Source organism: Branchiostoma belcheri, unplaced genomic scaffold (genome assembly GCF_001625305.1).
Source record: "Branchiostoma belcheri isolate BF01 breed outbred unplaced genomic scaffold, Haploidv18h27 scaffold3, whole genome shotgun sequence".
Taxonomy (NCBI): Eukaryota; Metazoa; Chordata; class Leptocardii; order Amphioxiformes; family Branchiostomatidae; genus Branchiostoma; species Branchiostoma belcheri.
Genome location: NW_017803909.1, coordinates 2,207,671 through 2,220,057, shown reverse-complemented (window position 1 = coordinate 2,220,057; position 12,387 = coordinate 2,207,671). Strand labels below are relative to the sequence as shown.

The 12,387-nt window shown below is 39.5% G+C and overlaps 1 protein-coding gene and 1 long non-coding RNA gene across 4 annotated transcripts in view; one reads left to right on the top strand and one right to left on the bottom strand.

Moving 5' to 3' along the window:
* Positions 1 to 100: 100 nt before the first annotated feature.
* On the bottom strand, positions 101 to 1,791 carry LOC109473708. The gene is made up of 2 exons (XR_002140444.1): positions 1,513 to 1,791; positions 101 to 185 (listed from the first exon to the last, which is right to left on the bottom strand). It is a non-coding gene; the product is annotated as an uncharacterized LOC109473708 (long non-coding RNA).
* A 54-nt stretch (positions 1,792 to 1,845) lies between these two features.
* LOC109473705 (diacylglycerol O-acyltransferase 1-like) overlaps positions 1,846 to 12,387 on the top strand; it is a 32,474-nt gene continuing 21,932 nt past the window's right edge. The window contains exons 1-15 of one of the 3 annotated variants that reach the window (XM_019773674.1): positions 1,846 to 2,006; positions 3,119 to 3,206; positions 3,683 to 3,723; positions 3,908 to 3,993; positions 4,414 to 4,466; positions 4,621 to 4,723; positions 4,955 to 5,104; positions 5,287 to 5,376; positions 5,763 to 5,866; positions 6,279 to 6,317; positions 6,593 to 6,634; positions 6,994 to 7,038; positions 8,094 to 8,206; positions 11,652 to 11,717; positions 12,083 to 12,170. In XM_019773674.1, coding sequence (XP_019629233.1) covers positions 1,864 to 2,006; positions 3,119 to 3,206; positions 3,683 to 3,723; positions 3,908 to 3,993; positions 4,414 to 4,466; positions 4,621 to 4,723; positions 4,955 to 5,104; positions 5,287 to 5,376; positions 5,763 to 5,866; positions 6,279 to 6,317; positions 6,593 to 6,634; positions 6,994 to 7,038; positions 8,094 to 8,206; positions 11,652 to 11,717; positions 12,083 to 12,170 — 1,251 coding nt within the window. In that variant the 5' untranslated portion in view covers positions 1,846 to 1,863. The remainder of the gene's footprint in view (positions 2,007 to 3,118; positions 3,207 to 3,682; positions 3,724 to 3,907; positions 3,994 to 4,413; positions 4,467 to 4,620; positions 4,724 to 4,954; positions 5,105 to 5,286; positions 5,377 to 5,762; positions 5,867 to 6,278; positions 6,318 to 6,592; positions 6,635 to 6,993; positions 7,039 to 8,093; positions 8,207 to 11,651; positions 11,718 to 12,082; positions 12,171 to 12,387) is intronic. The other 2 variants (XM_019773678.1, XM_019773673.1) reach the window with 2 other exon arrangements.

Sequence of the window (12,387 nt, the reverse complement as noted above, 5' to 3'; positions counted from 1 at the left end):
GTTCAACACTACAATCCACCTCTAGTTATTCTACTTCAGAGAAAGAATGTGATAACATAAGTCAGGGTTCAGTATTCATGTTGTTGTTATGAACTAAAGCTGGCACTTCCAACAATTCCAGAATTTAATGCATTGACATCTCCATTTCCTGCTGTGCAATCAGTTTCTCCTTTCTGGCAAATGCCCTGAAAAAAAAAGAAATATTCTAGACACTAGCAATCTAAACACTAGTATATAAAAATGTCATTGACGAAAAAAATACAAAAAGAACAAACAAACAAATATAAATTGTATGGTCTTACTGGGCCCCAAAACCTATAAACCATACAAACATTACCTACTAGTATACTAGTACCTTACTTTGTCTCCAGATAATAGGGCCATTCAGATATTACCTGTACGGTGACATACCTAGTACAAAGAGGAAAGGGCCATGCAAAGTTTACCTATAGGTGCCTTACCTGGTCACCAGATGAAAAGGCTACACAAATATTACCTGTACGGTGCCTAACATGGTTCCCCAGATAAAAGGGCCACGTCCAATATCAACTGTATGGTTCCTAACCTGGTCCCCAGATGAAAGGGCCATGCCAATATCACCTGTACAGTGCCTTACCTGGTCCCCAGATGAAAGGGCCACAAATATTACCCGTACGGTGCCTTACCTGCTCCCCAGAAGAAAGGGCCACGCCAATATCACCTGTACGGTGCCTTACCTGGTTCCCAGATGAAAGGGCCACACCAATGGACCTATACCATTATTACGTCACAGTTTGTTTACCTGTTCTAAAGAACATTCTAGAACGGTCAGTTAAAGAATAAAGATCATTTCAAAGTTTTCAAAGTCAGGTATGTCTGTTTTTTGCTGCGTCTAGTTGTGTTGACACAGCATTACATGCCGCATGGGTGATTTAGCTGTGACATTAGACGAAAGTAGTACTGTATTAAAAGCCTTATATTAGGCTAACGCTACACAAACACACACCGCGCTACGCACCCCTGTACAATATAAACGTCGACTGACCGGCATTCACTGCGATAAACAAACTGTGACGTAATAATGGTATAGGTCCATTTCACCTGTACGGTGCCTTACCTGGTCCAAAAATGAAACGACCACACAAATATTACCTGTAGGGCGCCTTACCTGGTTCCCAGATGAAAGGGCCACGCAAATATTACCTGTACGGTGCCTTACCTGGTTCCCAGATGAAAGGGCCACGCAAATATTACCTGTACGGTGCCTTACCTGCTCCCCAGATGAAAGGGCCACGCAAATATCACCTGTACGGTGCCTTCCCTAGTCCCCAGATGAAAGGGCCACGCAAATATTACCTGTACGGTGCCTTACCTGGTTCCCAGATGAAAGGGCCACGCAAATATCACCTGTACGGTGCTTACCTGGTCCCTACATTATGAAAGGCCCATGGAAAGTATTTCCCGTATACGCGTACGCGTACGGCGTTTTACTGGTAACGTAATCTAGACCCAACTCCCTCACGCAGTCATTACCTGTAAGGTTTCCAGAGCTAAGAGCCGCACAAATGACTGTTTGTGGCTTATCCACCGAAGTGGAGTGATTATAGTCGTAAAGGTTGACGTTTTTTTGCCCCTAAAAGTTGTGGATAAACGCCGGCAGCCCTCCCCACCGCTAGCTACCCCTCACTGCAGCAGCTGATACCCCGACCAATAGCAGCGTGGAGCTTGCTGAGAAATTGACCAATAGCGGCGTGGCCGTCTTTCGTGGCCGTCCTACCATATTCTAGACCAAGCCATACCTCTTCACCACGGAAGCCATCTTTGTTCGCAGTGCATCTTGGGAAGGGTGGCTTCCGTCATGCCTTGTGTGAGGTCATAGGTCACATGCAAATGAGCAAAATGGCAACAACCGCGGAAGAACGAAAGCTTCACCGTCGGACGAAGTCAACGTCTTCTGTAGAAGATAGGGAGAAGGTTAAGAAGCAAAAAGAAGCAGAGAAAGATAGACGAGAGTTTTACGAAAAGCCGTGAGTATTTTGTTTCCTTGCACCGCAACAGGGCCAGCAGGGTCGCGTTATCCAAATTCCCATACGCGCGACACTTCTGAGCTCGCCTTTCTGCTGAGCTTTCATTTCTGCTTCAACTAGCTGAACTTGAATTCTGTTTCTTTATGCTTTTAAAAAATTCCAGTAACTCATCTTTATATTGTGTGGTATTTCTAACAGACGTATAACTCTAGTTTGGACCATAAATTTTGTTCAAAACATGACTTAGCCTAATATAATAAACCTATAGCTTATAAGTGCTGTGATTATGTTACTAGTACGTGCCTCAACTCGCGTACACTCGGTGTAACATAATTATCTTTAGTCAGCATTGCAGCTAACGTACGTGAGTATTCCGCCATAGACTCATATATTTACTGTGGCATGAATAATTTCATGGAGGTAAAAAAGAGAAGGCTTCTCTTTTTTACCTCCATGATAAATTTCCGCTCCACTCTTGAGAACTGCAACCCTTGGGGTAGCTAGGCCGTGGTGAAAGGCATGACGAAAGAGGCGTGGTTTCGTCCTTCATATACCGCAGTCCCCACGAGGACGTGGTCCAAAAGTAGGTCAAGTAAAGGTGTGCCCATGCAGTGATGCATGCTGTGCACGTAATAGTTCCAAACGCCAACGTGCCACAGGTTTCAAGGACACAGCCCTTCCTCTTAGAAAAGGGGGAGGCGCGTAAATCATACCATGGACCCTTGATGGAGTTAAAAAAGATGTAAATTAAATCCTTCCCACATCTTTCACCATTTCTTTTGGTTATAGAGCAGTGCCCATCTCCATTTCTAGAGCCCCAGGGCCACACAGATGTGTACGCTACAACAGGTGGCTTGTTCACAGATAAGTCTTGTCCAATGACCAGCTCAGTAGAGAAACTCTGTTGACCCACCAGACTGCAAAGCAAGCACTGTGCCCACTAGGCCATTGCATGATTTGATGGGATCATGGCAAGATAAGCGGTGCTTCTGTTACCAAATTTAGTTTTACAGTGATGATATCATTCCATCTGAACTTGATGGTCCATTCACTCGCATAAGTATGAGGTAGAAGAGTTATATCTTTCACCTGATGTTTTTATTTGGTTTCAGGATCCACTTTTCATCAGAGTCACTCTTCAGCACTGGCAGTGGCTACAACAACTACAGGGGTGTTCTCAACCTGTGCATTGTCTTACTGGTCAGCTTTTACACTTTTTATGTGGAGTAGACAAAGAATGTCATCTGTATCTAGAGAATATAGCATGTGACAGTGTTATAATGCATGCTAGGACAATGAAAGTCCAAATACATGTTCAACATGTGAGTTAGGGATTTTCATAGCTGTGTATTATGAGCTATACATACAAAAAATATAGAAGGAAGTTCTAAATTGAGCATTACTGGTGCTTTAAGTGTATTGATTATAAGTAGTTGCCCATTATATGTTGGTGACTTGGTGTGATATGGTACTATCAAGGATAGTTAATGATTACCTGTCCGTGCAATACAGAAAATGATTGCATAATAAATTATATGTATAGCATGGCCAGCCCTGTGTATGTGGCAGGAATGATCGGATTGTAATCTGACAATGATTCTGATTCATCAAGTTTTACCACTTTATCATGAAGTTGTACTATATTTTCCTAACCTATGGTCTAATTGTGATTACAGGTGCTGACCACATCACGAGTGGCACTGGAAAACTTGATTAAGTATGACTCTACTTGTTAAGTAGACTCTACAGAGAATTCCCTTAGTATGATATCATCATCTTGATATCTGTGGTAATTGTAGAATTTAAATATGTATGAAGGAAACACCAATGTGGAAATGTTTTGTAGATACATTGTATTATGAAGGAAACATTGTTCCAACCATTTGTCTGTATGCATGCAGGTATGGCATCCTGATAGATCCAGTGTCCTGGGTAACAATCTTTGTGGCAGACCCCTACAACTGGCCCTGTGTCATACTCATTGCATGTGAGTTCAAAGCCTTGACAATTTTATACAGCTACATTTCTACAATGCTGGCTCCAGTACCTTACAGTTCTAGACTGTGTAGGTACTTGAAGAATATAGAATTGTGTATTTGCTCCACAAAAATGAGACATCACGATTTTCCAAAGCTAAATTGAATCTAATAAGTCAACTTAATTTGCACTGGCTATGGCAAATGATGGAAAGGTAGCACTCCTTTTTATAAAAAGGCTAAGGCTGAGGGTTTGCTAGTATTTTGAATATTCTGAATAAGCAGTAGTCATGTTTACCAGTTTTGTGAACAAGAAATAAAATGGCATATAAACATGAAGATTCAGCAATGAAGATACATTAATATCACATAGAAATATACCATTTTTACCATAACTGATATCTCTGCTTTCTACATGCATTTTTCCATAGGTTCCAACATATTTATCCTAGCATCATTTAGCCTGGAGATATGGTTGCTAAAGGTAAGTCTGAAAATCACATATTCAAAGTGAACTTCAAATGCATTTTGAATCAACATTTTAGGATTGCATAAGATGAAGTACATGTACAATGCACATATCTCTGTCATATTAGTTGAAACTTTTATTTTGATGTGTGACTTTTCTCTCCTACTAGGGCTGGATATCAGAGGCAGTAGGGAGGGCGATGCATGTCATCAACTGTGTAGCCATCCTGGTGTTTCCTGCCACTGTTGTTCTCACAGTAGAACCTGGGCCAGGTAAGAATACACTGCTCCATGATCATGTACTAGTAAATAAAAGACAGTACATCTGCTCCCCCTAGCAACTATCAGCTACACTGCAGTGGTCATATTCTTCTTATTCCCTGTCTCAATGTTTCATGAAGTACACATAGTACAAGTGCTCTATCTAGCAATTGTCAGCTGTACTGCAGTGGTCATATTTTTTTCATAACAGCATTGATGGCTGAACTTGTGTCTCTCTTTCAGCTGGTGCTTCTTATGCATTGTTTGTCTACACGTGTGTGTTCCTGAAGACTGTGTCGTACATCGCCACCAATCACTGGCTGCGGTACCAGTACAAGTCCTCGGGACAGCGTAAGGCTGGCAGGAGGAAGCCTGCGAAGAGTGTTGGTGATGGTTCGTACTGATTCTCAAGTTTACAAAATGTATACAAACATAGCAAGTACATTTTGTAGCGTGATAAGTTATGCAGATGTTGCTTAACACCCATTGTGGGGAAAAGTTTTCTATGGAAAAGTATTTGAAAGTGATGTAATAATTATTTATGCCTACTACAAACATTTTTTCTGTGAAAATAGCAGGCGATGTCAACGGTGCAGCACAAAACCTGGCCAATGGGAAACTAGAGACACAACTAGTGACATATCCTGATAACCTGACACTAAAAGGTACCTAGCTTTATCTTCACTTAAAGTAAGAGTGTTCTAAATGTTTAGTGAATTTAGAACACATCAAGTTTTGTTTTTCTAAGCATTAACCAGTGTTTTCTTTTAATGTTCAGTAGATATCATAGATATCACACTAAAGAGTTTTTTTTCTAAAACCTGTCCCAGTTTCTATCATTGGAAGCTTGTACTGTTTGTACTGATTTGAATGCAAACACATTCTAAAACCAGTCCCAGTTTCTACTGACTGAGCTTGCATATTGTACTGTTTGGAATCAATGTAAAATCATAGAATGATTTGCATTGTGACAGACATCCCCGCATCAGTGTAATCAAAGACTGAATACTACTAACATGTTTTTCTCACTCCATCACCCCGTGTATTCCAGATCTGTACTACTTCATGTTGTTCCCCACCCTCTGCTATGAACTTAACTTCCCAAGAACCCCACGAATCCGCAAGAGATTCCTGCTAAAACGCCTGGCAGAAATGGTGGGTGCATGTATGGTCAGATGTTAATACTACATGTACTGTATGTAAAGACCCAACTGAAATGCTGCACTTTGTAGTCATTATTATCATTGATCAGGGTTGTCTTTGTACATTGACTTGTTTGTATGTTCTCACGCAGTACTATTAGTATTGCTTGTAATAATTAAATCATAATCTGCCCACAAAAGATGAAACATTAAGTCAAACAATCTCTAGTAGTATATCACTCTATAAACATGTTAGTTTGATAGTAAAAAGGATCTCACAAGACAGACCCTTCTACTTTTTGGAACATGTTTATGACCTTTATCTTTGATTTTTTTCACTGGAATCTACCTGAAACAAATGTGTTCAAAAATATAGAGTCTGACATAAAATCTTAAGTGCCTCTTTTGTTTTCTTTACATTCCAGTTTATGCTTCTTCAACTGATGCTGGGCTTGATTCAACAGGTGAAATACCACCATCATTTGATATCCCTGATTTAACCATTTTGATGAGCTTGTTATGTATATTTAGTCTATGGTCTATAAGGTGATAATACTATACACATGTACATGTTATTTCAGTTTTGCTTCATATTGTTCAATTGACATGCCTACCCTTGCAAACAATGTTTTATTTCATATATTAGACATAAGTAACTTTCACATGGCTATTGTGTAAAGCATCTATGGCATAGCATGAAATAATGGACTTCAATATGTTTTTCTGTATCATATACCAGTGGATTGCTCCCCTACTTCATAATGCCATCAAGCCATTTGTGGTAAGTGTATTTCAGTTTGGAATTTGTATTGGAACAGGTTTAGATTTCTGTGTTATACTAGTATCATGCATACATTCCAGACCAAAATTAATCAAAACATGTTTTAGTGAGATGCCAAGTCAAGATTTCTTTGGGTCTTCCTCTTCCTGGAAGAATATAGAAAGTTTCAAAAACTAAATCACATTGTGTATATTCTGAAAAATGATACTGGTATCATATGTACATGCACTATGCTTAGCTCTTGAGTAGATGGTCGACACTGCTGGGATGGCATCTTCACCCTTATGGTCATTTTTATCATGTATAGAATGTTAGATATTTTGATTGATAAATTGTCTGCCAATGATTTTCCCCTTTAGGACATGGACCTGCCCATGATGGTGGAAAGAATCATGAAACTTGCTGTGAGTTTTTTTCCTTCTCAACTCTCGGTAGATCCTTTACTGTTCAATATACTAATGCCCCCTAGCAGCTATGCTCAAACTGCAGAGACCAGTCTCAAGCATACCAGGGCACTAGTGACTCTGGTGTTGGTGAGCCAGTCGCTCTGTGGCATTGAACTGTAAAATTGATTATTTCTTGCTTGAGCAATAACATGCCAGACTGCGTAATGCATTCCAATCAGTCACCAGTTCGACCAGACCCATGGGACAGCTGTTTAATGCTTTGGCCTGACATTTGGATAAATCACAATGGTAGGATGCTCACACAAGGCCACCGCCTTACCTACAGGCTATTATTGGCATAGAAATGAACAGCATTTTGGTACTCGGGTAAGGTTTAGACAAGTTCAGCAAACTTTTTTACAACAGCAGAATCAATAGTGATTTTCCAATGTTTGGTCGCCTTTTACATTCAAATGATTTTACAATAATGATAACATCTTGTATTTTACTGTATTTTACTTTTTATTGTATGAAACCATGTTCCAACATAATTTAAAGCAGAATATATTTTGACTGTTTTTGTTGCTTTGCCAAGAAGCAAGGTTATAGATACAATAAGTTCCATTGGCTTTCTTATAGACATGATTTATTGCCCTTAAGGCTAGCCCTCCTTAATGCCACGTCACTGAACTGACAATTGGACAGGGGCCAGCCTTTGTTGTCAAGCAAGTGTGAAAGAAGGATGCTTGTATAAGCAATATAATCCACAAGGGTAACCTTTTCCATTAAACCCTGTTACGCAAAGCAATAGTAGCCCTAAAGTGATTGATGGTATTTAGATATCTGCCACCAATCAATAACTTTGTATCATGGTGTGAGGAACTTTTGTGATGGCAGTATTGTTGAGTCAGGTGGAAGAAGTAGATAAAGAATTAAGTTTCCTGCATCAAATCCATTCCCAGGGTGATCATAAGTATGACCAGGAGGCATTTCTTCCTTGACTGTAATCCACAAGCTGATTGCTTGGGGACTCTCTTCCTCACACGGGACGTTTCCATTGGCTGTTTCCACAGATCCCCAACCACTTCATCTGGCTCATCTTCTTCTATTGGTTCTTCCACTCCAACCTGAACGTATTGGCCGAGATAACACAGTTTGCAGACCGCACCTTCTACAGAGACTGGTGGTAAGTTCTTACACAAGGTATATACGGTTTTCTGGAAACTCTGTCAAACTTATTAATTGCAGATAGACAGAGAGAAAGAAAAAGAACAAGAGAGAACTACATCCTCATGACTGTTTCTCAAATTGTTTTGTAAGTACGAGCAAACTTTCTGTCCTTTCTGTAATGGACTTGGACAAACTCCAAAGTGTATTCTTTTAAAAAGAACCCCAAGGGGACACATTGACGAAATGTTTCCAGAAGGGGCAACCCATTAACTGAGCCATTCAGTGGAAACAAACTGAAGGGGACTTGATCAATGTGGATGATCAGATAGACCTGACCCTAGCAGTACAATAGAGCATAGAATGGCTTCCTGCAAATCTTACTTTGTGTTTAGGCTGCCAGGTGAGGTTAGTTAAGGCCTCAGTGGAAATGGGCATTTAAATTACTGGAAAATAGTTTTATTGACCAACTTTAATGGCAGTATTCTGCAGGGATTTGTAAAATTTTATAATGGTACTTGGGTCTGAAGTGGTAATGATTTTGTTTCTCTAGAGGGACTGAGTTTGCCATTTGGGCCTGGAGGCAGGAAGTGGAGGTCATGGTTATGAGCAATGAAAGGAAAGTTTTTATTGTATAACTTTTAATGGATGTTATTTGGAATATGAGCAATGTGCCGGAACAGTGGCTTGTACACATTTTTCCTATATCTGTATTTGGTAAAGCTGGTGTCATTCTCATCTTTGTTAGGCAAATAATTAGCCAGTTAAATCCAGGTATTGTTTTTTTTTCAAATTCTAACATAGAATATACATGTAACTATGTAAGTATGGCTAATGGACAAGTTGTGATTTAGCACTATGTCTGAAATATCCATAAAACCATACCAAGTGTTCAAAGTTGCTGCTTGTAGTAGACAAAAATAATGAAACTCCAATTCACAGCTTCTCCACAAGACTCACAACTATGGATTTTCTCTCTCAATGTCATTTTTAGGCCTCACTACCCACCAAAAGAACGTCTGTCTGATTATCAATTCCCTCCTGGGTGCCGTAAGTTTTATTCATGGGTAAAAGCAGTGTCATTGGTCATGGTCACATCTCATGAGTGAACGCAGCCTAATGGATGGTTCTGCCCCTATTGCTAAATCAAAGTCAAGTTCAAAGAAAGCCATTAAGGTTGATTTAGCAGCATATTGATTTTTTAAAAGTGAATTGGAAGGGCAGCATTGCCAAGGGGATCTGGTCTTCATGGGTGGAAGAAGCAAAATTTGTCTTTAGTTTTATGGGATCTGTATTAATTCATGAGTTATGACTGCTTCCATACAATGTTCTAACCTGAAGCATTAATGCAATAAAAAATATTACAGTATTGTCTACCTGGGAGACATATGAATAAGTATTAACATGTATCTATTGTGTTACATGCAGCAATAGAAACTTGCCCCAGTCCATGTCTACTTTACTACACATTCATGCACACACTGCTATCAAGATAGCTATACTGTCTACATTATACAGTCCAGCTGTTGGCTAGTCGTACATCTTTTGTAGTTCAACTCTCATGGACAGGGAGAAGTTATCATCGATGGCCGATGTCATCCTTAACTTGTGTAATGGATGGCAGTAGTCTGTAGATATCAGTCAAAAGTTGCTGCTGGATTTGTACCAGCAGACAGTGCCAAACCAGAACTGCTGCATGTCTAGATTAGATACTATCCAATACAGGAAGAACTAGATAAACTTTTCAACCAGAAAATTGCTTCTAATCAGCATCAGGTTTGTAACTTATACTTGAGAAGTGCTACACTGTTATCGTACAATTTAAGGACAAGATTTCCTTCGAGAAGCTTTGAGGCTGAAGGTATCAGAATGAATGGATGGTTGGATGGAGTACGAAAGCCCTAATATGATTGATTGATACAGAGATGGATGAGGAAAGGCTTTACTTATGATATCGATTTGTCTGGGGTAAAATATAGGATGTATCAGGAGCTCAACTTTCTCATGTGGACATGTGTTGGAAACTATTAAAGATGTGCCTTTTTTTCACAATTTATGATGCTTAAAGTTGAACAAAGTTGGTCTGACAATTGTTGGCATGTCCATTCCTCTAAGCTGGCACTTCTCCATTTGTAAACCATGTATCGTGTTGATAACTGTTCATCCCTTTAGATTTGATCATTTTTTTGTTTCTGAATCTTGTGTACATGCTATGTCTACTTTTTTGAGTTATGACCAGGACTAGAAGTTAGTGGTCCAACTTCCAGTTTGTCAGGAATGCCTATATATTACATGTAACACTGAACTGCGTCTGCATAACCCTGTTGTCTGACAGACTACATTAAGCTGTAGTTAGTATGCAGCAGACAGACCTGTTGATTGTGATGCATGGGTAGATTACAAGCCACAGGATTCAGCTAAGGCTCAAAGGCTGTGCACCATGGGTTCCCTCTGGATGTGAGTCCCCGAAGTACAATCAGTCATGTATTAATGCACAAACACACCGTGTGAACGCTTCATGATTTCTTTCTTTGGATTAGTAGGCTGTCTGGATGCGTTCCCAGTTTCTGTGCAATGTTCCCATAAAGTTTCACACTCAATTTGTAACTTAGGATGGGATTTGAAAAAAAGGCCAATTGGCCTGAGAAGCTGGGCTGGAGTATGACCCAATCTAGATAGAAGACTTAATATCAAATTTGGCAACATTTTTTGTCAGATTCTGCATCTTTTCAGTACTGATCATTTATTATCAATTCACTTCTCAAGTCTCAGTCTCTTTTTTTCACTTTTCTACAAACTTTGAAATGATAATATAATTTAGGGAACACTTTATTGGTAACCTTGTAGAGCAAATTTTAATTTGTAAGTAATTACCACACTTTCATTCAGTCATGTGCGATGTACATTGATCGTGAAGAAGGGGTAGCCATGAATTAATTGTAAGAGCCTGGAATCACCTTCCTGATCCGTACAGCGTTAGCAGCCACAAGGCCTTGATTACCCTATTGTTATCAGCTCGGAGAGCAATTTCCAGTGCACATGGCTTTAACTAAGGGTCCTTACTGCTGGGCATTTCAATCAGTACCAGTGGCAATAGCAGCCTACAGTCCAATCCTGCAGGGATGGCACCTTCAACCCTGTGGTCACTTTGGTGCAAGGACAGTTGAGGGAGAAAGTGCTGACTCATCCAGACCTCAGTTATCAGATGGTTGAACTCTGGTAGACAATATTGATCTGATTTACATTCACTTAGAATCTTACAGTCTGTGAGAAGAACTGGGGTGTCCAAAAAAACAGTTACTCAAGCAACTGGTTACGATTTGGGAAACGATCAATCCAGTTGCTTGAGTAACTGTTTTTTGGTATATTTTAATACCTAGAGTGTCTAACTTTTACCAACATAATTTGGGTGTCTCTTGATCTCATCCCTACCATGGCTGAAATCTTCTTTTTTTTGTCTCCAGGAACTCTGAGTCTGTCCAGTACTTCTGGTCCAACTGGAACATTCCTGTGTACAGGTGGTGCAAAAGGTGAGAATCACTGAGGCTAAAGACATTCTGTGTCATCTCCTCTTTAACTACTGTGGCATACCTTGTCTATTGGACATACTTGTAATGCATGCATTATAATTTATATGGCACAATCTATACTCAACTGTTTCAATCTCCAAGGCTTAGCTTACATATTAAGACTCTAATCATCTGGTAGTTTAAATAAGTACATGTACATGATTGTACATTGTAGTTAATGCTTATTCGGCTTGCTTTATACTACAGGACTGGCATAGCTTAGTAATCATCTCTCCCTTTCTTCATAGACTTGTTCTGTTCTGTCAAATGTAAAACGGATTTTTTAAATATTATTATTAAGAATTTGAATTATCCTTTATTTCCAGGCACTTATATCAGCCCTTGATGCGCAGAGGCTACAGCAGAATGTTTGGACAAATCTGTGTATTTGCTACATCAGCTTTTTTTCATGAAGTAAGTATGTTGTAACTCAAATGTACATGTATAATTATACCTTTGGCCGACTTATACCGGAGATAATAACTGACTGCAAAGTGTAAGAGTTTCAGACAATAGTTGTTTGTTTGGGCATATACAGGTCTTACTAATCTTAACTTTTAACTTGTTCTCTTCTTAAGCTCTATCTGAAGTCCTATGCATTCAGGGTATTGCATCTAAAGTTATCTGTATT